Below are 21,436 nucleotides of genomic sequence, written 5' to 3' on the forward strand. Positions count from 1 at the left end.
GTCAGCCGCTCTGCCGCCCCTTCCACCTTATTTTCTTTAGAGCCGCAAAATCACCCCGCCCCTATTCCTCGTCCATTTCGTTCGTGTTGCCGTGTCGCCTCGAACAGAACAAGTTGCCATCGTGCCAGCACCTGCCACCCTGGTCTTTCCCACCCTCCAGCCCCCTCCCCCCTCAGCTGGCCAGAACATGGCACTGCCGGTCGTCATTGGTGTCAGACCTCATTTCGTTTGTCGCGCAGAGCCTCAATTTTCAGTCAACCTCGAGCCCTGGTCCTTGTTTCTGCTGGGATCCCACGGGAGTCAGACCTCCGCTTGGGAATGTTTGCGTGCCTGTGCCAGGAACTGAGCCTCATGGCCTCTCGACTTTCCACCGCCTGCTTCGTTCCTGGCCCTATTGGTTGCCTCGCCGGTATTTCCCACGATAGAGGGCGACAGCATCCCATCTTGGGTCTTATCAAACAAGCCAAAGAGCCGCGTCAGTCGGTGGCTGGCTGCACACGGAAACAACACGTCGAATTTCGTCCGACATCCACAACTTTCCCCTTCAGCTACGGCCCGAGGCCACCCTACACAAGGCTATGCGACCCCCAACATCGATAGCAGAGTGCAACATGGGGCACGCCCACCGCCTGTGACCTATCATCGTTTTTCAGTGGCACAGCACCTGGAACCGTTCGACACGAGTCCAACATGTGCCCGCCTCGGTGGGAACCACCCGCAATCTAGCGGAGACACAGGGATTTATCCTGTCGGGCAACAGACGGGCCACGAGGGGCCACGAGAGGGTCATCAGCAGGCTCTCGCGGCTTGACAAGACATCGCTGCCGAATCTAGCCCGTTGCAAGGATCATCGGCGCTGGTATGACTGCTCCACCTCGACCTTACCGTCTGCGGATGGCTCTAGGCAGCAACCATTGCCCTTCAGAGCCTCCCCGAACCTACTATCACCGCCACCAACCGGGCCGAGATGGGAAATGATGGGCTGGAGCCATCGTATTGCGGGGAAGAGGCCACTTTCGCTTGCAGACGGTCAGACGACGTTCAACGCGTGCGTCCTGCATTCCATCGCTCACGCTCAGATGGCCAGAATCTGCCTCGCGGGACCGGCAAGATGGAGAACTCAACTAACTTTTCCAGTAGAAAAGTGGGACACGACGACGCTGGGCCACCATCGTGCTGATGGATTCACGCCGTCGATTTCTACAGCCTGCATGTTGGAGCTTCTAGCGGGGTGTCCAGGTCTCGGGGCTGACACCCGGGGGCCGCCATCATCGATTAATCAGTTACTGTGCACCTGCTCAGTCCCACCCTCCATATGCCGACTACGCTGGCAAGTGCAGATTTCTGCGAGCACGATCTGAATGGGAAATTCGGTGCGAACACGAAGGCCTGCCCCGTCCTTGTCTGGCCTAACGGCGTTGAGGAAAAGCCCCGGCTAGAGATACCACGAGCTCCTCAAGGTCCGTTTTCGTCGAGTGACCATCGATAGATATGCCGACACAGTACAAAGTGCGCCTTGGCTCGCGAAAGCACACATATCTCACCTATGACACACACACACACGGCAATTCACGGTGCACGAGCCGGCAGCTTACCACAATGTGTTGATCTGCATGGCATCAGCAATCTAGCCTTCTTGCCGTCATTCATAAACTTTTGTGCACATTGATCTAATCCGAACTTTGAAGGGCTTCCCAGGAGTGACGCACTCCGGCCGTAGAGGCCAGCCTGCCAAATGGTGGTTTCTCCTCGGAAGCCGACTGACTACCAGCAACACTTCCGTCCTGCACAAATTTCTGCAACAGCAATATTCTCGGAGTTGAGCAGACCTTTGGGGGCCCTACCAAGTTTTCAAGCAACTAATGTGTTCCAGGGCCGTACAGCCAGTGTTCTTAGAGCTCAACAGGGCAACTTGGCCTGCACTATGGACACCATTCCCCTCTGCTTCAAGGAAAAGGAGAGCGCCCCCCTCCCCTAGATCTCCCAACTGCAGCCGTGGATGGGGTCAATGCCGCCCTGTTCGCCTCCAGCCGCGGTATACACCGCGGCAGAGACGTCGATGTGGTCAGGACCACAACCCGTACACTTGTCGACAACCTGGGCTGTTACGGTCCCACTCTTGCACCTGATGGTGATTGAGCGAGGCGAGCAGTCGGCCGGCAGCAGCGAGGGCTGGACGGCCACAAACAAACTATCTGTGACGTACTCCTGGCCGCAGGCCGAAAGGGCACCGGCGTTGCTGATCTCCCCTATGGGAGTGATGTAGCCGCTGAAGCTGTCTCGCTCGTTGAACGGCCTTGCCGCTGCCGTGATGGCCAGGGCAGCAAGGTACGTGAGTCCGGAGGTGGCGGTGAGCCTCATTTTGAGGGCTTATGGTTTCACTTGTCTTTCACTCTTCTTGATATGGTAATGACCAGCGCCTGGCTGTCTTGGAAGTGTCCAAACGAACGACTGGCAATGAGAGTATTGGTATCGAGGATGCGTGCTACCGAATCTGTTTGCTTCTCAGGATCGGTAGGCTCGCATCGTGGATATATACTACGGCCTCTCGCCACCAACGTCCATATTATTTGGCGCCATAGGTCATCATCGTGGCTCGAGGCCATGTTCATCTACTCATTCCCTCGTACCACCATGTTCATTTTCGACAGCGTCTGGTCCCTGTCTATTCCGCTGTGTCTTGTTCTGCGACTGCTTGGGGCCCCGCAGATGTTGGGCTGGTGTACTGGGTAAGAGTTGCGTGTGAAGCGCCTCGTCAAGCCATGCAATCAACTAGCGACGTGGCTTTCAGATGCTGCTGGAGGCGGTTTCAGGAGTCAGCCGTTGTCAACTCGACCCCAAGTTCCACCACTGACATGGAATGATGTCCTGACCGCCTGGGGCGGGCCAGCGTCTGTCTGCTTTTTGCCCGCTCACGATGCCCGTCTAGCGGTGTTTTTGAGCTTGAAGCACAAAATCCTTCTATTCGCGCGACACAAGATCTACCCCCGGGCCACCAGTTTGTCTGAGAGGCGAAGAGAGGTAAGCCGCAGTTCGTTTTTAGGCCTGGCTCTGCCTAACCCCGACTGCGGGACGTGATTCTGATCCTGAACTTGGGAGGACAGGCGATGCAGAACCGAACTTGACCGGCCAGCTAAGTAGCTACATTGGGCCGTCATTTTGGGGATATCAAAGGCCAAACCCCCGAGAAAGGAGGTGACTCCTGCTCACGGCGAACCCACACCACCCTATCTTCATGCCGCTGAGATAATCGAGCTTACTGCCGGCGATCTCTTATCTACGGGCCGTCGTATAAGCTTAGTCATGTCAAACCCCGATGAGGCGAAAGCGCGGCGGCTTTCGGCTCGTCAAATCGACGCCCTTGCCCCCCTTTGACTACTACAGCGACGTGCTCACGTGCAATTCTTCCGGCGTGCAGAATAAGCACTTGGTTATTTGTCTCACTTTTTCTCGCTTATCGACGTGAAACCTTGGACCATTGACTGAATTCATGAAATAGCCGGCATGGCGACAGAAGCAAGAGTTGACCTCAATGCACCGTTCACGAGTGACCGTATCCTGGAGGTTCGCTCGGGAAAGTTGAAAAAGTACAAGGGACTCAACATCGAGTCTGGGATTGACAAATCCTTGCTAGATGGGCCCGTGCATGTCAACAGGCTCGGCATAGAAGGTGACGAGCATGATCTTACTTTCCACGGGGGGCCAGACAAGGCTATCCACGGTTGTGAGTTGGGCACTCAAACGTGCTGCTTTTTTACTCTTTCCATGGTCATATTCATTTCGCTTTGCTTCCGCCGTTGGGCACAAAAAGTGTGCTTCCCAATCAATATACAGGTCGCTTTTTTACATACATACATATATGCCCAAACACACCACCAGACGCAGCCCAGTCACATCACACGACACCATGCTGACCTTGCCTAATATCACTAGATTGCTGCAGCCACTACCCAACCTGGCAATCTGAGTTCTCCTCCGCAGCTTCTCGGTTTGTTCCGGGCGGCTTTGGCGAGAACCTGGTCACGCGGTACATGAACGAACGAAATGTTTGCATCGGTGATATCATGACTGTGGGGAGGGCCGGCGCCAATGGTGACGGCAAGGCGGGCGAAGAAGGGTCTGGGCTCCTCCTGCAGGTCAGCCTGCCCCGCCAGCCCTGCTTCAAGCTGAACCACCGCTTCGAGCTCAAGGGCTTCGCGCCCAACACGTGGCGCCTGAGCCGTACAGGCTGGTACTACCGCGTCCTGCGCGAGGGCACCGTCGCCGCCGGCGATGAGATCCGCCTGGTCGAGCGGCCCCACCCGCGCTGGACCATCGAGCGCATCCAGGAGTACCTGCACCGCAACACCACCGACCTCGCCGCCACGGAGGAGCTGGCCGCGATCCCCGAGTTTGGCAAGGAGTGCCACGACGCCTTTGTCGCCAGGGCCGCGAAGCTCAGGGCCAAGGCCAGGCGGGAGCAGGGCTTAGAAGCAGACGAGGAAGAAGGCGACCCGGCCCAGTGGAGGGACTTCCGGATCGCGGAGAAGAAGCCCCAGACGGGCCGGATCACCTCCTTCGTCCTCGAGGCCGTGAACCCCTCGCCCAAGCCCGAGGACGTCGGCTACGGCGCGCACGCCAAGGTCCGCATCGCGGTCCCCGGGCGTGCGGAGCCCCTCGTCCGCGCGTACTCGATCGTGGGCGGCGACAGGAACCGCTTCGAGCTGGGCGTGGCCCTGGAGCCCGAGTCCCGCGGCGCGTCGCGGCACCTGCACCACACCGCGGCGGTGGGGGACGCCGTGCAGGTCGGCCGCATCACGGGGATGAAGGTGGTGACGTCGTGCAGCAGCCACGTGTTCGTCGCCGGCGGGGTGGGGATCACGGCGTTCCTGACGCTCCTCGAGGGGCTGCGGCGGTTCAACTTTGACGCGCAGCTGCACTACGCCGTGCGCAGCGCCGCGGACGACCTCCCCTTTGCGGGGCGCGTGCGGGCCCTGGGCGACGGGGTGGTCACCGTCTACGACGCGTCGGCGGGCCAGCGGCTCAGCATCGCGGGCATCATCGGGGCCATGCCGTGGAACTCGCGCCTTTACTTTTGCGGCCCGCCGCGCATGATGGCCGAGGCGGCGGCGGAGGCGCGCGCCGCGGGGCTGCCCGCGGACGAGGTGCACTTTGAGGCGTTCCAGGCCGGCAGTGCTGGTGAGGACCACGACCACCCCTTTGAGGCTGTCGTTGCGAACCGCGGCGGCGCCGTGGTCCCCGTCGGCGGCGGCGAGACCCTGCTTGAGGCACTGCAGCGCCGGTTCGGCGTGGGTGCGGTCCCTTCTTCGTGTGAGGTGGGGAACTGCGGGACGTGTGTGGTCAGGCTCTGTGCTGGGCAGGTTGAGCACCGCGGCTCTGCGTCTGCTGTGGCGCTTGGGGAGGGGGAGGGGGAGGGGGAGGGGATGCTGAGCTGTGTTAGTCGTGGGGTGGGGAGGATCACCATTGAGATCTGACGGGACGGGACGGGATGGGATTGGGCGGTGGCTTGTGGTTCTTGGTTGTCAGTGTTCGTTCGCCCTGCATGAGCGACTGGCTTGTGGTGCCGACCATGCCCAGGGTGATGATGGTGTTCTGCTACAGGTGGTGACATTGCTTCCGTTGCGAGGCTGCATACATACATGTCACGATCATGTCACCAAGCCGAGGCTCATGGTACATGGTGATGCCGTCTTCCGGGCTCATTCCGTGCGGGCTAGCGATTCATAGTGAGCCACACTGAAGAGGGGATCGTACGTAATTGAGTCCCAATATGCACAAAGGCCGCGTCAAATTATTACATTACTATTACATGCACGCGCGCACAATCTTGGTGTCCTCGAAACACTGTTTCACCCCGGCGCGGAACAGCGGCCTGGGAAATGCCGCGGGGCGTACTGACTGTCCTAGACCTGCGCCAGAATGAGCTGTTTCGGAGCGTATAGGTGGATCGGGATCCAGAGAGCCTGCTGCGCGGTCGTCAGGCTGCATCATGCAATGCGGTGATGGGGGATTGTTGCCTCAAAGTGCGGCTCTGCGATGCAGGCCGCACGTTCGCGACTAGAGGTCGATCAGCGGCACGACCTTGGCGCCCTGTGGCGCCACGTGAACATCACCCCGGAGCCTCGCCGGCTCGTAGTGGGCCGACGTCGGACGTGGGCGGGGTGGTATCAAGTGCGACGTGGATGTTGGGATGTGTCGCACGGGGGAAGCAGGCAGGGCGAGTGAAAGAAATGCCTGTCTCTGTTTTGTGTGAGGTTGAAACAAACCCCATGTGGTCGCACTGCAGCGGCACGGCAGGGGGGCCAGCTTAGCCAGCCACATGTCGAGGCAGGCGTGGCACACGCACGGCAACGCGCGGATCAAGGTTGCCCCCGTCGTGCAGAGAGGGCCATCCAGCGGGTCTCATGACCCTGCAGAGTTCTCAACGTCAGCCTCAGGAGGAGGAGCCCTGGCCGGGGCCGCCGTCCTGCCGCTCTCCCCCACCCCCCAGGCGACGACGACAGCGCCGCTCGCCATCCATACCGCCAGCACCCAGGTGAGCGTGCCCCATCCCGCGCCGTCCATGACATAGCCCGACATCAGGCTGCCCACGGAGCCGCCGAGGGCAAACGACGTGCAGAAGAGCCCGTACCCGAGCCCGTACACGCCCTTTGTCCCGAACACGCCCGGGCTGGCGGCCTCCTCCGCTTGGATGGCGTAGGTGATCTCGGCCATGAGCGGGGTGTTGGCGAAGGTCAGGGTGACGCCGACGGCGGCGAGCAGGGCGCCCAGCAGGACCTTGTGGGCGGTGGTGTTGTCGGCCACGAGGCGCAGGCACGCCAGGGGCGGGACGGAGGCGGCGAAGCCGGCGGCCGAGGGCCAGCGCGCGCCGTAGCGGTCGCTCGCCCAGCCCACCAGGGGCGAGATGAAGCCCGGGATGAAGATGCAGAAGAAGATGAGGCCTGCCGCCGTCGGGGACCAGCCGAACGTGTCCCTGACGAAGAGGGGGAGGACCGTGTCCCACGAGATCCTTGTCGCGGGGGTGGTATCATGGTCAGCAAGGCAACACTGGCTTTCTTTCAGCTGGCATGGAGGAGCGGTGAGCAGCGGATGGGGGAGGAGGGGAGGTGGTATCGGAGGGAAATGGGGAGTGAGCGTGGCGAAATAGAGGATGGCGATGACTCACATTGCGCCGGCCTGGATGATGATTCCAAAATTTGCAGCGAGGAGGCGCCGGGACCTGAGGAGTCGCAGCTTGGGGTGCTTTGCTGTCCTCGCGCTCGCGGCGGTGGACGGCGCCGCTGCTGCTGGTGGTGGCACGGCAGGAGCATCACCGCTGTCGACGGCGAGGGGATCGTCAACATCGCGGCCTGCCTCGCCCGCTTCAGCTCGCTTCTCGTCGCATCTCGGGCTCATTTCGGATGCCTCGGTGGTCTCGGGTGTCTCTGTGGCAGATGAGGACTGCTCAGCTGGCGACGGCGCAGCCCCGCTGGTGTCTGGGTCCGATGGCCGCCTCTCGTCATCGCCGATCCACTGGCTTGCGATTTTCTTTTCTATGAGAACCAGGCGCAGGACAATATCAAGGAATATGCACCCGAAGGCAATATAGTACACAGCGTAGTAGCCCTTGGCGGCAAAGACGGCACCCCCGATGGCAGGGGAGACCAGCAGGCCCATGGACATGGCGATGGCTGAGTATCCCATCGCCTCGCCGATCTTGTCTGGCACGGTGTCTACCATCAGGGCCAGTCCTACAGTCCACACGATAGCAGCACTCAGCCCCTGCAGGATCCTGCCGATGATGAGCAGGGCGATGGTCCTCCCGAGGCAGAGGATGATGGTCGACCCAGCCAGGGAGACCAGACCGATCAGGAGCGGCCACCTCCTCGACGAGGTGTGGTCGGCATAAAGCCCGACCAAGGGGCTGCCGACGAAGAGTGCGATGGTGTAGCATGCCAGCAGGATGGCATTCCAAGTCTGCACCGAGGCCTCGTCAACACCAACCCGGCTAGTCAGGGCGAACGGGATGACGGGGACGATGATGCCGTAGAGGAGGATGTCTGTGAAGATGGCGATGCACACGGTGGCGAGGATGAAGGTGCTCGAGGAGCGAAAGGCGAGGAGGCGGGGCGGCCTCGGGTCTTGCGCCCTCTTCTCGCCCGAGACGAAATGCTCGAGGTATTGGGCGGCCTTGAGGGTCATTGTGCGCCCCCGCCGCCTCGAAATGGCGGCTCACTGGCAGTCGGTCGCTCGATGGGATGGATGGATTTCCTGCACTCAACCACCGTGTGGAGTGTCCGAGTCCTAGAGGCTCATGACATGGGCTCATAAACGAGACATGCCTCCGTCTGCTAAATGTGAAGCTTCAACGATGATAGTAATAAGCCGGCGCAAACATCCTACACTGACGACATTGACCCGGCCCCATGTGATGTGACCGTTTGGGGGCGGGTCCCGCGTTCGGCACCGTCATCTCGGCTCTTGGCGACCGTTTGGAGGATCAGGCCTTGCTACCAGCGCAGGGCCTGCCAGGAGAGTTGAAAGAAAGTCCATGATTGATGATCTGGTGATGTGGTTGCATCTACAAGGAATGTCGTGATACAAAAAGAAATTTCTTTTGGTGTTGAGCGATGTCTCACATTCCGTTGCATTGTCTGACATTCTCACTCATGCGTTACTGTACTCGTCCATGCTCGGTGCCGACTCGGCTGGTGCGGTAAACGGTGCGGCCAGCAGCCGATTAGATAAGGGTGAGGGACCCCAGCAGTAAATTTCTTGACTGACTGCTGTGTCGAGCCGCCTCTGATTCCATCACTGATGGTCCCACGCAGCTGCTATTCATCCGCAACCACGGCCATGCCTTCAATACCAAAGACGATAGGCGAGTTCTCAGTGCTGCCACTGAGCATACCGCCCCTGCCGTCGTTCCCCCACAGCACCACGCACTATGTCTACGCCCGACGGCATGCGCCAAACCGCCCAACCCCCGACGACGACCGAAGCCTCTTCGTGACAAACGTCCCCGTCGACAGCACAGAGCCACACTTCCGCGCGATAATAGCCACCCTGGCCGGAAACGGGAAGTTCGAATCCATAAGGTTCGAGGCAGACAGGAGAGAAAAGCCAGTCTCGCTCGAGCCCGCCCAGGCCGCACGCCTCGCCGCCGCCGCGTCACGGAAGCGAAAGCGCGACGACCCCGAGTCCGACTCCGAAGACGAGGAAGAGCAGGTCGCGCGGCTGCCCCCGACGTGGACAAGGCAGCTACACCAGAGCGGCAGCACGGCCGTCATCGTCCTCGCGGACGAGAAGAGCGTGGACCTCGTGCTCAAGGCCATCGCCAAGGCGCACAAGACCAAGAAGTTCCCCGTCTGGGGCGAGGGCGTCGAGGCCAAGGTGCCCCCGCTGGGCGCGCGCTGGGTCCAGGCGCACGACAAGCTGTCCTTCCCGCCCGCCGACATCCTGCAGCAGTCCGTGGACGTCTTCTTCACCGTGTTCAACCGCAGGGAGAAGGAGGCGGCCGAGCTGGCCAGGCGGATGCGCAACGAGCCCGACGAGGACGGCTTCGTCACCGTCACGAGGGGCGCGAGCCGCGCGGCGCCCGCGCGGAGGGGCGAGGCCGAGGAGGCGCGCCGGAGGATGCTGGAGCGCGAGCAGAAGAAGAAGGACGAGCTGACCAACTTCTACCGCTTCCAGCTGCGCGAGAGGAAGAAGGCCGAGCAGGCCGAGCTGATCAAGAAGTTTGACGAGGACAGGCGCAAGGTCCAGGCCATGACGCAGAAGCGGGGGAAGTTCAGGCCCGAGTCGTGAGGTCGACCTGGTGGGTGGTTGGGGTCCGCCCGCGCCTGAATACATATCTACCTACGTGCCTGGGTATGGACACGAGGCTGGGCGGCCTACGCTTCGCGGCGAGGTGCTACTATTGGCGCCTCCATTCCCTCAAAGACAGTGATTCTATGAGAATGCCATGTAAGCATCTTTCCCTGTGTTTTTCTTCTTCATTTGCCGTCGACCATGATGATCGCCGCGGGGCCAGCAAAGCATCGCAACTCCGTGGGATCCAATACCACGCAGGCAGCGGTGCTGTGACGACGAAAACCGCGTTTAAACAATCTTCTCAACTTGTCTGAAATCCATCACATATACTTGTTTACATGTCTGCGATTCATGTTTCAGGGCAGCGCTGATTGTACGCCATGTCGCAGGACTCAATGCTCATACCATACGGCTTGAGTGGACAGGCAAGTTCGGACTGGAAGCTCACCCTTTCCGTTCGAGTCTATAGAGCAGTTTACAATTGTTAGGTGTGAAGTACACCTTAATTCAGACACCTGTCCCGGAGCCACCTTCGGTTGTGATATATGCCCGTCAAACACTGCCTGTCCCGCCCTGATCTTCATGCCTCATATCACATGCCAGTCCCAAACCAACGTGACAACGCCTTCTTCGCTTCATCTAACTCAAGCGCGTTCTTCCCGGCCGCCCAAGCAACGACGCCATCAGGGCGCACCAGCAAGGCGCGGATGCCCAAATCATCCTTGGCACTTGCGCCGATATAGTCGATCCTGGGGAACCACGCCTCATCCTGGGCAAGGTTTGCAAGTTCGGGCCCGTTCACGTCCTCATGTCCGAGGTCAACAAGCAGGCCACGCCCGGAGCGCATGAGCTCTCCCAGACGGCGAGTCCCGCCGGCCAGCCCCAGCTCAAAGTCAGGGGCGCTGAACCCAGCCATCGGGTGCTGACCCTGTCCCTGCATGTGCCCGCCCCCGCTCATGTCATAGCGGTGAGAGAGGCCCCAGATCCGGTCCATGAAGTACGTCGTGCCGCCAGGCGTGCCGGCCAGGTCCCGCACCAGGCCCGCCAGCGCCCGGCTCGACGCGTCCGGGCGCAGCGTGGCGACCTGGGCGCGCGACCACTCGAGCACGCCGGCGCCGACGGGGTGGCGCTCCCGCGTGTACGTGTCGAGGAACCCCGCCGGCGCGCGGCCCCTGGCGACCCGGCCCAGCTTCCACCCCAGGTTCGCGGCGTCGCCGATGCCCGCGTTGAGCCCCTGCGCCCCCAGCGGGGAGTGGATGTGGGCGCTGTCGCCGGCGAGGAGCACGCGGCCGCGGCGGTACGTGGTGGCCTGCGTGCTGCGGTCGGTCCAGGACGACGCCCTGTGGACCTCCTTGATGCCGAGGTCGCCGTGCCCGACCACGCGCCGCGCGACGGCCTCGAGGTGCTCCCTCGTGACTGGTCTCGAGCGGTCCAGGGCTTTCAGGGAGGCGGCATCGTTGTCCATGCAGATGAAGTGCGTCTGTCCCTCCTTGTCGCCCCTCTGGCTGCCCGCGATGAAGATGCCCCCTCTGGTGCGCCAGAAGCCGTCCTTGACCCTGCCCTGCGGGTCGTCGAACTCGCAGAGCGCCGAGTAGCCCACCAGCTCTGCGTCGGTGCCCGCGAAGTCGAACCCGGCGGCCTTCCGGACCGCACTGTGGCCTCCGTCGCAGCCTACGACGAACCTGCCGCGGTATTCCTTGCCGTCGGACGTGCGCACCGCCACGCCACCGCCGTCGTCGTCGTGGTGGTTGTCGGACAGCCCTACCACCTCTGCTCCCCCCAGCAGTTCTACCCCCTTGCTTCCCTTGAGCCGCTCCCGCAGGGCTCTGGTCACCCGGTCCAGGGTCGTGGGCCCGCCCAGGGCGGACGGCCCGGGCAGCTTGTACTTGAAGCAGTCACTGCCCGTGTCGATCTTGTTCAGGTCGAGCATCATCCCGGCGAAGTGGCCTCCGAACGCGAACCCCCCCTTGGTCTTCTCTTGCAGCTCAACAACGGACGCCACCCGCTTCTCGGCGGCCTTCGGCCCGAAGACACCATCCGTCAAGCCGCGCCTGTGGAAGATCTCGGCCGACGCGGTGTTGAGCCCACGCACGCCCAGGGGGGCAGTGGTCCAGGCCAGCTTCTCCGCGGTGGGCTCGAGCGCGTCCCGCTCGAGGACCAGCACGGATACATCCTCCGGGTCGTCCTGGGTGGCTTGTAGGCCCAGCTCGCAGGCAAGGAAGAGGCCTACGGGGCCGGCGCCTGCGATTATTACGTCGTAGGTCTTTTCGGTGCCCATTTTTGGTAACGAAAACTTGAGTGTCTGGTGGTGCAGGTGGGAACATTGGTAGCTTGTGGAACGGTAGAATCAGATAATGCCAAGAACGCCTTTGGTACCTTTATACATGAACCAATTATTAGCTGGCCGAAGAGGTCGGACATTCTTACAGCTGCTGTCGGAGGATGTACGCCCTCTAGTGACTAATCATGCCGCCCCATGAGCACGAGCTGAGACACCTAGGTAGAGACTACGGGTTCGTCATAAATCCCGAGTTCGTCAAGACTCGTCCGTGTATTCACTACCTTGTGTACCCTGGTGGTGAGCCGTACGCGCCCTTTGCCGGCAAGCTCACGTGCAAAGCAACTAGGAGTCTATTCTAGCACCATCTCGAGATATCAAGCATCGAGTCTTTACATGGTACGTTCCCCCTATTAGGAGTACCCTACGGGGGGTGAACCCAAAGAAAACTTTCTATATTCTAAATACGAGATGTTGGTGTTCTCTGTATTTTGCTTGACCGTGACGTGTTTACTAGTCGACAAGCACTCCCATTTCGTCGTGTCTGCCTACGCAAACATAGGAATCCTATGGTGGACATCCTCTACGCATTGTGAAGGGACCCGTGCAATCAGGGATAGCGCTTACGCGCTACGTCGAATTCCGAGTGGCTATTACGGCCGCTATGCCAGCAAATCCGAGCGTGTCGGACCAACTCGGTGTGGATTACGCTCCGGCGCTTATTACGCTCCTCTTCGGGCGACACCGTAGTCCCAGGATGCACTAAAAACCATCCATACGGGCCCAAAGGTCATCAAATGCTCCGCCAAGCTTTGTAATCTGGACCTTGCGCCCTTTGAACTCAGTGCGTATTCGAAGGAAGGAAGGTAACTGATTCTGTAGTTATTCAGTGGAAGCAATTGTGCCCCCGGCCCCGCTTGGCTACGTAAAGTCCCCAGAGATTTTGGACAGCATGTTGGGGATTTCCATCATCTTGACACACATAGTACTAATAACGAGACGAGACCAAGTTGGAGAACGGTTTTCGTGGACACGCTGCCGCCACCCCCCCCCCCCCCTTCACCAACAGGTTGGTCTCGCGAACCACTTTGGAACTTGGCACAGCATTCACTGAGGGCCGGCTAATCATCTGGTGAGAAGGTCATTTGAATGGTCTTCATCAGTCGCCCTGGTCAAGTTGATCGGCAGCAGCGCGTACCACGAGGTCATGGCGATTGGTGACACTGCCTCAGCTACAACGACAGACTACTCAAGTAGCTAAGATGGACTCCGTTTCGTGTCATTTGCTGAACAATGGTTCATCATAGGAACATTTAATCCATTTCACTTTTCACCTCCCGTGTCGAGGACGACGCAACCTGTAGGGACTTATTTCACTAGGTGTCTGCTACGTACACCCGATCCCGAGAGGGCGACCTACAACAGCTTACACCGGTTTCACGACCGCTTTCACTTGCGCCTTGCCCGCTGGATATCCTAGAGAATGTCTCTGTTTCTTTTTAATGCCGCGGGCGATATGCCGCGGGCTGAATCGGTATGAACAATACCAAACAATGGACGAAATACCGGGAACGTGGGGGCCAAGCTGACGCATCGAGGCTGTTGGTGTGCCGTTCTTTTAACAGGATTTCCGCATACGTATTTTCTCTGCCGTCCTGTCACTACAATAGTCCTAGCCTATCTGACGCCTGGGAATGGGGAGTTCACAAGTCCCGCAGCTGCAGGCCACTTCAGACTGCAGGCAAGCGTGCTCAGTTCTCTTGGTCGAGTGGAAGTAATAAATCTGAGATATTCCCTTTGTTCTACCTACCAACCTCTAATTTTGAAGCTAGTTGTACGTAGGCTGGTGTCATCAAAGTTGTAGAGATAAACTGAGTGCGCCATCGTGCGTCATGTTGGGAAAACCCCAGATATGGGCAGCTTTGGCTGCGCTGCTTCTCTTCATTTCTCGTCCAGTCACATCTTTTAAAAGAGATATCTCTGCGTGGAAAACAACCGAATGTGGCGTAAGTCCTGACTGCTTGCCTGTCTGTCTCATTTTGTTTCATTGTTGAGTTGTACTGATGACCAAGCTTCAGACATTCTGCTACGAGTCTATATGCAATTCTACGGAATACGACGAATGTGCGTGCGACACACACATCCATGATCTCGACGTCTGCATGATGGATGAGTGTCCTACCGCAACAGATTACCACAGCAAGTTGAATCCACACTCTTTGGGGGCCTCTGGCCATCTCTCGGGTCTGTTAAAATTCCCTTGCTGATTTTGACGACCCGATAGTGAATTGGCGAGAGCTCTACTATAAATGCGACCTTCCTCGCCCGGTCTCGACAGTAGATCCCGAGTATACGGTTACGGCTATCATTCTGTTTGTCATACAGACCTTATTCTTTATCCCAAGGGTTGCGACCCGCGCATTTGGCTTGGGCCACTGGTGTAAAGATGACACATCATGTGTCGCTACCTACGTACGCAGACTGAAGTAGTAATACACAAGCAATAGATGCGTTGATGCTAACGACCTTGATCAGGTGCTCCTCATTGCGCAATTCGTGCTCTGCATTCTTCGTCAGTTCCTGGTTCCGCGCCACCTGCTCCTATCCCCACGAAGCTGCTGACTGGTTCCACAGAGGGGGTGATTGGATGCTACGTCCATTTCTGGGACCTAGATTTCGAGAAACTGCCGGGATTCTACAAGGTCAACTTTGCCCGTGCACAGCTCTACGCCATCACCCTGGCCGTCACGAAAATGTCTATCCTCTTCTTTTACCAGCGCATCTTCGACGGTCCGAGAGTCAGGCGAGTCCTCTGGGCAACACAAATCTTCAACATCAGCCTGGCGGTCGCGTACTTCATAGCTCAGTTTCTAGTGTCGCAGCCGCTGTACTGCGAGTGGACTTTTGATCAGGGCGACGAGTGCACCTATCACGACGCCTTCGACGGCTCGGGGGCCTATTCAGCTCTTAATGCGGCCCTGGATCTTTGGATGGTTCTTCTGGCTGCCTTTTTAATTTGGAAACTGCAAATGAAAGTGAATCAGAGGCTGAGTGTAATCGCCGTCTTTGCGACTGGTATCTTGTGAGTTATTTGAGGCCACATCATTGCACTTTGAAGGTGCCTGTCGTCTGTGGCTAACTATCATTATTAGGACATTTTGCTCAGCGCTCTTCCGATTTATTATTTGGCGTCTTTCAGATGAAAGTGAGTTACTCGTTGCATTACTTCAATTGGTATGGTTAAATCCTAATATTCTTTGTAGCTAAAGAGACCACCTTCCCTTCGCTCACCTGGGCCACATACTACGGTGTCTACATTGAACTCACATGCTGCTTCATAATCGCCTGTCTCCCAGCCATACGACAGCTGGTAGATCAGAAGATACTGCCTACGATAAGAAACTACACATCACATGCCCGCACTGGAATCAGAGGTAACAGAGCAGGTACTAATACTGCGGCATCGTCGTCAGGGCTTTGTGATCAGCCAGGTCCGGGAGACCCGGGTCACGAGTAGTGTCTTGGAGCCGGATGCCGGAAAATGTGACGATTGGAATCCAGACAAGGGGCAGTCAAAGACAAGCAGACAGGTATTAATTCGGTGAATCGGGCAACGTATGCATGGATGGTTGGTACTCATGGAAGGGAAACGATCACCTTTGCCAACAGGAGCTCATCGTCACACACTGTTGCTGTCATGAGTCCGGGCAATATCTTTCTACCTAAGCAGACGGCTGGTATTTTATAAGTAGGACACAAAGCGCTTGTTAAAGTTCCAAGTGTTCAGGCACACTGTCGCTTATAGAAGTTAATCAAGACGGGGCCAGGGGACAAAATTCAAAGGCCCATTGACAGAAAGCTTCTGTCTCGATTTCTTACAGCTATGTTTCCTTCGACACTAGAATACAAGGACGGCATACTTCATGTGGATTTTAGACACGAAGTAACACATAGGATAATTGGTGAATAGAAAGAAAGTGTGACCGCTGCAAGAAAGCATTTTCCGATCAGGAGATGTGCTTGATTCTACTTCACAAGAGAGTCCAGGGTATGAACCAAAACTGTGCCAGTGGGAATTCCGGACCTCGTGCAGGCCATTTTCGAAACTGTGGGTAGCTGGGCTTAATTTTCCCCATTATCCTGTCGATGCGCAGGTAGATGCAACTTACCATACACGAAGCAGTCCGAGTCCTAGTCTGAGAGTGTGGAGTGGGGAAGAAGCTCGAGTGACTCGAAAATCTGGGTGAAACATCTCGGACAAGGGCCCTAGATTGATTAGCATCAAGTCCGCATGACGGAACTGTTGGTAACTCGGGACAGGCGGAGTCCCTGTGCCCAGGTGGCAATGTCTTCCACTAAGCTGATTGTAGGTGCAATACCGCAGTATCCTGCACATGTCCTGCAAACAACGTGCAAAACAAATAAGCGCGTTTGGCCGACTAGCACCAACGCCTCTCGCCTGCAGGTCACCTGCCTCTTGTACCATAGGCCAAAGTGACACTTCATTTCACAGCTTGAGCCTGATTTATCCCAAAGCTCTCTTGCCCTTTCGACACTGAAACAACCGTGTTAGCTGCTTCGGCACAGAGCACCGCACACTTGCTACGAGGTCTTCCAGTAGACTACTCAAGGTTTCCAATGAGTTCAGTCGCACCTCTCCAGCACGAGCTGGACCTCGAGCGCCATGCGGGAGAGTTGGCCCCAGACCAGCCGGTGCCAAAACCAGAGCTTGGCTCCGAATTTGAGCTCGATGCCGCCGTCGTCAAAGGTGGGAACAACATCTTTACAGAATCACCAGACCAGCTAATGAAGGGGCTAGCATTACCAATCTCTGGCACCGAGGTGATCTCCGCGCGCGAGTATGGAATGTCGCTTTGGGGCCAAACGGCTCGAATTGATACCAAACTGCCAAACGGTGTCCCAAAGACCTACTTTCTGAAGGTACTAAGTACTTACACAGTCGACCACTCTTACCACCACCACCTCCCCCCAAAAAAAGACACACCACGGCCCCCAATATAGCCATGAGGTAACTCTGACATTCGTTCTCACAGACCGTGTGCCTCGATCAAGCGGGGCGCACTATGATCGAAGGAGAGTTCGAGTCACTCAAGGCACTACACTCCGTATCACCAGACCTTGTGCCTCAGCCCTACGCCTGGGGCAAATTTCATACTAAGTCTCCACCCGATGTCGACACTTACTTCCTCCTGACTGAATTTCGAGGGGTTGGTAAACAACCCCCAAACGCTGTCGAGTTTACGGCCCGGCTTGCAGAGCTCCACAAGAAGTCCGAGTCACCAACCGGCAAGTTTGGCTTCCACATCACCACCTGCCACGCCAAACTGCCCCAGTTCACAGATTGCTGGGAGGATTCCTGGGAAGTTCTCTACCGAAAACAGCTTGAGAACATGATCCGCTTGGACAAGGAGAAGCATGGCGAATGGCAGGAGTTCTCAAGGATCTGCGACCTCATCTTGGATATCGTGATCCCAAGGCTTTTGGAGCCTCTACAGTCGAACGGGCGCACTATCAAGCCGTGTCTTGTGCATGGAGATCTCTGGGACGAGAACACCGCGACCGATATGGACACTGGCGAGCCGTTTATCTTCGACGCTGGCTCGTTCTACGGACACAACGAGTACGAGATCGGCAACTGGCGAGCGGCCAGGCACAGGTTGAGCGACGAGGTGTACGTGCAAAACTACAAGCAAAACTTTCCCGCATCTGAGCCAGGTCAGTCACATGTCATCTAACTCATGTGGTTTTCTACGAATATCATCGACGTCTACTAAACGTTTGGAATACAGAGGACGAGTGGGATGACAGGAACTTGCTGTATTCCTTACGATTTGACCTTGGAACGGCCGTTTTGATTCCGGGTTCTAACATGCGCCAAGTGTGAGTCATCACTGCCCGCAAATCGACCTTCCTCTGTGGACTGACAATTAGTAGCGTGAAGGACAACATGACAGCACTGTGCGCAAGGTTCTGCCCGAAGGAACTTCGTCTCGCCCAGGGACAGGGGCAACTCCCGAGTCTTTTCGACGGAGCTGATGACGTGGATGAGGATGAGGCTGGGGAAGAGGAATAATGTCGTGGCGGTCCATGATTCATGACCTTGGAAAATGCATAAATGTGTACAAAGAGTACCCCAGGGTGACTACAGGCGACTTGCAATGAGCTTTGTTGTTGTAACTGTCGGAGCACTAATTAGCACCCCAATACCCGAGAGAGCCCTGGAGCCAAGCACCGAGAGGCCGCCACGAGCTGTGTACTTCAACGGTCATCATTGTGAATCGGTGACCGCGGTTGTGCTGCCAAATCAATAGCCTATCTTCGGATTGTTGTTAACATTGAATTATGTTGTTGAGTCAGGGTCTGCTGGAAAAGGCCAATTTTGCACTTCGTTAGGTGGTCCATGTTGGGTGAGGACAGCGGCAAATCGCCTGGAGAGAACTTGAATGTCACCTTCTCAAACTATGCATTGATGTTTCAAGACATCCATTAGACATATTCTACTGGTTATTGGTTTTCATTAAGCTGTCCTTGGTTGAAAAGCTCACTTCTCCTCCCAGCACAACTTCCCGTGGCCCAGCTTTTCTACATGTCGCTCTTCAACAGCCTTCATCTCTTGAACGGTCTGTCTTATGCGCTCTTGCGTGCTATCCTTCAACTCCCATTTGTGCCACTCTGCTTCGAATTCGCTCAGCTGCTGTGTCCAAGCCCGCCACTTTTCCAGTGGTGATCCTCCAGGCCTTAAAAACTTATAGTTCTGATGACGCCGTCCCGTTTCCCACTCCTTTTCCAACTCCCTTTGCCACGAACACAATTCTTCATACACGGTGTCTGCAGCGTGTAGGAGCCACTCAGTTGCACTGAAAAGCTCGCAGTCCAGGTCAGGTCTTGTCGTCTGTGGTCTCCCGAGGATGTGACTGATCTCATCGAGTGGAGAGAGCATCCACCACTCGTTGTAACCGCGCCCTAAGAGTCTCGCGGCGAATGAAGTGAGCCTCTGATAATGTATGATATCGTCTTGGAGATCTTGTCCCTGGGTGTGTTTAAAGTCTGGATCTTTTGAATATCATTAGTGAGTTAGGTTTTCAACGAGTCTATTCAGGGCATCCTTACATTGTCGGAATTCCACCATGAACATGTGTATATGTAGCGAGATCAAATCCCCCCAGCTGTATTTTCGTCTCCCATATTTTCCCGACTTTGGCTCGTGCATGCGCCGCTTTCGCAGCTTGATTACAGCATCTACCAGAATATCTTGCCATATGTGGCCATCGGGAATTTGCCTATAAATGTGTACAACCACCTTCGCGAATTGCCACACGATGTATTCCGAGTCACGACCCGAGGTGGTGTAGATGTAGAACACACTGTTTGCTATGGTCTGGGACTTGGCCTGGTGGTCTGATAATTTTGAGCTTCGTATAGTTTCCGTTATTGTTTGGTAGAAGAAGTTGATCTCTGGACTTTCGTTCGGGTCTAGATCTAAATTGTGAATTTGGATTTCCATGGTGGCTCGGTTGATCAGAGGAGCGAAGCCTTTGATCTGGGCTAACTGGTCTCGTCTACTTGATTGTTGCTTTGTAAAATGGTAGTCGAAAGGTTCAAATGTTGGTAGCGTCTGTGAGAGTCGTCAAAGATCCGAAATGCGGAATCCCGTTGATGCTGAGAGGTGGTAAGAACAGACAACTAAGACCGTCGAGAGGTCCTTTTTATAGATACCGTCTGCCGAGCTATAACCTGTTTGTGTGTGGGTTGTCATTGGATTTGCTGAATGAGCAGGGTTGGCTTGTCACTTGCCAAGGAAGTTGCATGCCCAACAGGGCTCCCATTCAGACACAGGAATGTTTGTCAGCGTGAATATCCCCATTCACTTATCGTTACACGAGAGGGTACCTAGGTAGTTATAGTGTCAAGCAGCCTCGTCAGATATATATTCAGTATGCGATATTTGGCTCCCCTACAGAATGGACTACGAGGAAGGGAGATTTGATTCACTGTAAATGCATGACAGCCCTCATATGAAAGTTAAGTATTGATAGTACAGCAGCGGGTTCATTCGATAGCATACATTGATTGCTAAGGACCCTGGCTGCAGCAGTGCAAGCCCCTGTTGTTGGTCAGCCCTACCGTGCTTGTTAGGTCTGTGCCTCTTCAGCAGGGTGCTGAACCCAGCTCAAAGTGCCCCTCAATGCTCCAACAGGCTCGGGGTGAGTAATCTCGAACCATTCTACTTTGGAGAAATAAACGAGTCACTTTAAACAGCTCTTCCATAACGAATGTCTGCACATAAGAAGCAGTTCGCCTCTGAAGACTCCACTCCTATCTCTCGTCGTCATCGCCAACATACAATTCTTGGCAGATGTGAAAGATTTACAGTCATATGTAAAGGAAGAGTTGAATGTTCGCGAGGTCGTGTTGACTCGTGATGAAGAGCGATTTAGCGTCCTTCTCGAGGCACGTGTCGACTGGCCTACTCTGGGAAAGAAGTTGAAGAAGGACGTGCAGGTCATTCGCAAGGCCTCGCCCAAGTTGACGCAGGCTCAACTGAGACAATACATGCAAGAAAATCGGATGGCGATGGAGCGTGTCGATCTAGAAGAGGGTGATCTCAATGTCGTTCGAACATTCGGTGCACGAGAGCCAACCGACCCAGCTAGCCAACCCGGCCCGAAGTGGAAGGCTTCGTTTTCTGAGGAAGCCATCGTCCTCCTTGATCTTGCTCCCAACACTGAACTCCATGGCGAGGGATTGGTGCGTGATATCATCAACAGGGTCCAGAAGATGCGAAAGACAGCCGGTCTGGTCCCGACCGAGGTCCGCATACAGTACGGAATTACCTGCAATCCAGACAATATCGACCTCGACACCCTCATTGCTTCTCAGCAAGCTATCATCAAGAGCTCGCTGCGCGGTCCAATTGAGCCTCTTCCGGCAGCCAATCTGTCTACCCAGTTCTGCATCCTTGAATAGGAAACTTGCATCCGAAAAGTCGTGTTGAAGCTGAGGCTTACTCGCCCCCAATGATCCAGTGCTGCATCGGGCTCTGTTCAATGGGTATTCTTGGCAAAGCGGAGGATGATGATTGTATACGGACAGTTCTCACGACTTGGGCTTCTCAGCTGTAGAGTAATTATAATTATTGTTATTTGTGAGCATGTTCAAGGTGTAGTGTTTGGATCCCTCGACTCTGTGTGTGGTGTAATGCTGTGGTGAAGTGCTGCTGAAACTCGGGAAGCTGGCCGATATTTGATGAGGGAAGATGGTACGGAACTATTTAAGTCTTGCTCGGTAGAACAAAGGCAAGATCAAAACCAAATATAACCTTCTAATCCAATTCAGTCTTGTAAG

The 21,436-nt window shown here is 56.3% G+C and overlaps 8 protein-coding genes across 8 annotated transcripts; 5 read left to right on the top strand and 3 right to left on the bottom strand.

The window, feature by feature from the left end:
- Positions 1 to 153: 153 nt before the first annotated feature.
- Positions 154 to 5,474, top strand: KVR01_011711 (uncharacterized protein; the record flags this gene model as incomplete). Its single annotated transcript, XM_044790847.1, has 3 exons — positions 154 to 3,021; positions 3,105 to 3,724; positions 3,934 to 5,474. Exons 2-3 carry the CDS (start codon positions 3,505 to 3,507, stop codon positions 5,472 to 5,474), a joined length of 1,761 nt encoding a protein of 586 aa, XP_044639420.1. The 5' UTR covers positions 154 to 3,021; positions 3,105 to 3,504.
- KVR01_011631 (uncharacterized protein) lies at positions 1,975 to 2,361 on the bottom strand (the record flags this gene model as incomplete). Its single annotated transcript, XM_044788322.1, has 1 exon — positions 1,975 to 2,361. The coding sequence occupies one exon, from the start codon at positions 2,359 to 2,361 to the stop codon at positions 1,975 to 1,977; it is 387 nt and encodes a 128-aa protein (XP_044639340.1).
- Positions 5,437 to 8,591, bottom strand: KVR01_011505 (uncharacterized protein). Its single transcript, XM_044791257.1, has 2 exons — positions 7,166 to 8,591; positions 5,437 to 7,009 (listed from the first exon to the last, which is right to left on the bottom strand). Exons 1-2 carry the CDS (start codon positions 8,179 to 8,181, stop codon positions 6,403 to 6,405), a joined length of 1,623 nt encoding a protein of 540 aa, XP_044639214.1. The 5' UTR covers positions 8,182 to 8,591; the 3' UTR covers positions 5,437 to 6,402.
- A 189-nt stretch (positions 8,592 to 8,780) lies between these two features.
- On the top strand, positions 8,781 to 10,826 carry KVR01_011691 (uncharacterized protein). Its single transcript, XM_044793118.1, has 2 exons — positions 8,781 to 9,945; positions 10,182 to 10,826. The coding sequence occupies exon 1, from the start codon at positions 8,797 to 8,799 to the stop codon at positions 9,784 to 9,786; it is 990 nt and encodes a 329-aa protein (XP_044639400.1). The 5' UTR covers positions 8,781 to 8,796; the 3' UTR covers positions 9,787 to 9,945; positions 10,182 to 10,826.
- On the bottom strand, positions 10,385 to 12,150 carry KVR01_011600 (uncharacterized protein; the record flags this gene model as incomplete). The annotated part of the gene is made up of 1 exon (XM_044795028.1): positions 10,385 to 12,150. Exon 1 carries the CDS (start codon positions 12,068 to 12,070, stop codon positions 10,385 to 10,387), a length of 1,686 nt encoding a protein of 561 aa, XP_044639309.1. The 5' UTR covers positions 12,071 to 12,150.
- Positions 12,151 to 13,962: 1,812 nt separating this feature from the next.
- On the top strand, positions 13,963 to 15,675 carry KVR01_011598 (uncharacterized protein; the record flags this gene model as incomplete). Its single annotated transcript, XM_044791768.1, has 6 exons — positions 13,963 to 14,076; positions 14,606 to 14,642; positions 14,705 to 15,152; positions 15,223 to 15,275; positions 15,334 to 15,538; positions 15,585 to 15,675. The coding sequence occupies 6 exons, from the start codon at positions 13,963 to 13,965 to the stop codon at positions 15,673 to 15,675; spliced, it is 948 nt and encodes a 315-aa protein (XP_044639307.1).
- A 1,033-nt stretch (positions 15,676 to 16,708) lies between these two features.
- On the top strand, positions 16,709 to 18,164 carry KVR01_011627 (uncharacterized protein; the record flags this gene model as incomplete). The annotated part of the gene is made up of 4 exons (XM_044787420.1): positions 16,709 to 17,011; positions 17,125 to 17,806; positions 17,881 to 17,971; positions 18,026 to 18,164. 4 exons carry the CDS (start codon positions 16,709 to 16,711, stop codon positions 18,162 to 18,164), a joined length of 1,215 nt encoding a protein of 404 aa, XP_044639336.1.
- A 2,112-nt stretch (positions 18,165 to 20,276) lies between these two features.
- KVR01_011555 (uncharacterized protein) lies at positions 20,277 to 21,058 on the top strand (the record flags this gene model as incomplete). Its single annotated transcript, XM_044794953.1, has 2 exons — positions 20,277 to 20,295; positions 20,448 to 21,058. The coding sequence occupies 2 exons, from the start codon at positions 20,277 to 20,279 to the stop codon at positions 21,056 to 21,058; spliced, it is 630 nt and encodes a 209-aa protein (XP_044639264.1).
- Positions 21,059 to 21,436: the final 378 nt, after the last annotated feature.

The sequence above is a fragment of the Diaporthe batatas genome (assembly GCF_019321695.1).
Source record: "Diaporthe batatas strain CRI 302-4 chromosome Unknown Contig00016, whole genome shotgun sequence".
Lineage (NCBI taxonomy): Eukaryota > Fungi > Ascomycota > Sordariomycetes > Diaporthales > Diaporthaceae > Diaporthe > Diaporthe batatas.

What these genes read in the sequence shown, in the direction of transcription:
- KVR01_011505 (XM_044791257.1), bottom strand. Translation starts at nt 8,181, where the DNA reads ATGACCCTCAAGGCCGCCCAATACCTCGAGCATTTCGTCTCGGGCGAG. An exon ending in ATCATCCAGGCCGGCGCAAT is followed by an intron (nt 7,010 to 7,165) that starts GTGAGTCATCGC and finishes CCCCGCGACAAG; the next exon opens with GATCTCGTGGGACACGGTCC.
- KVR01_011691 (XM_044793118.1), top strand. Translation starts at nt 8,797, where the DNA reads ATGGTCCCACGCAGCTGCTATTCATCCGCAACCACGGCCATGCCTTCA.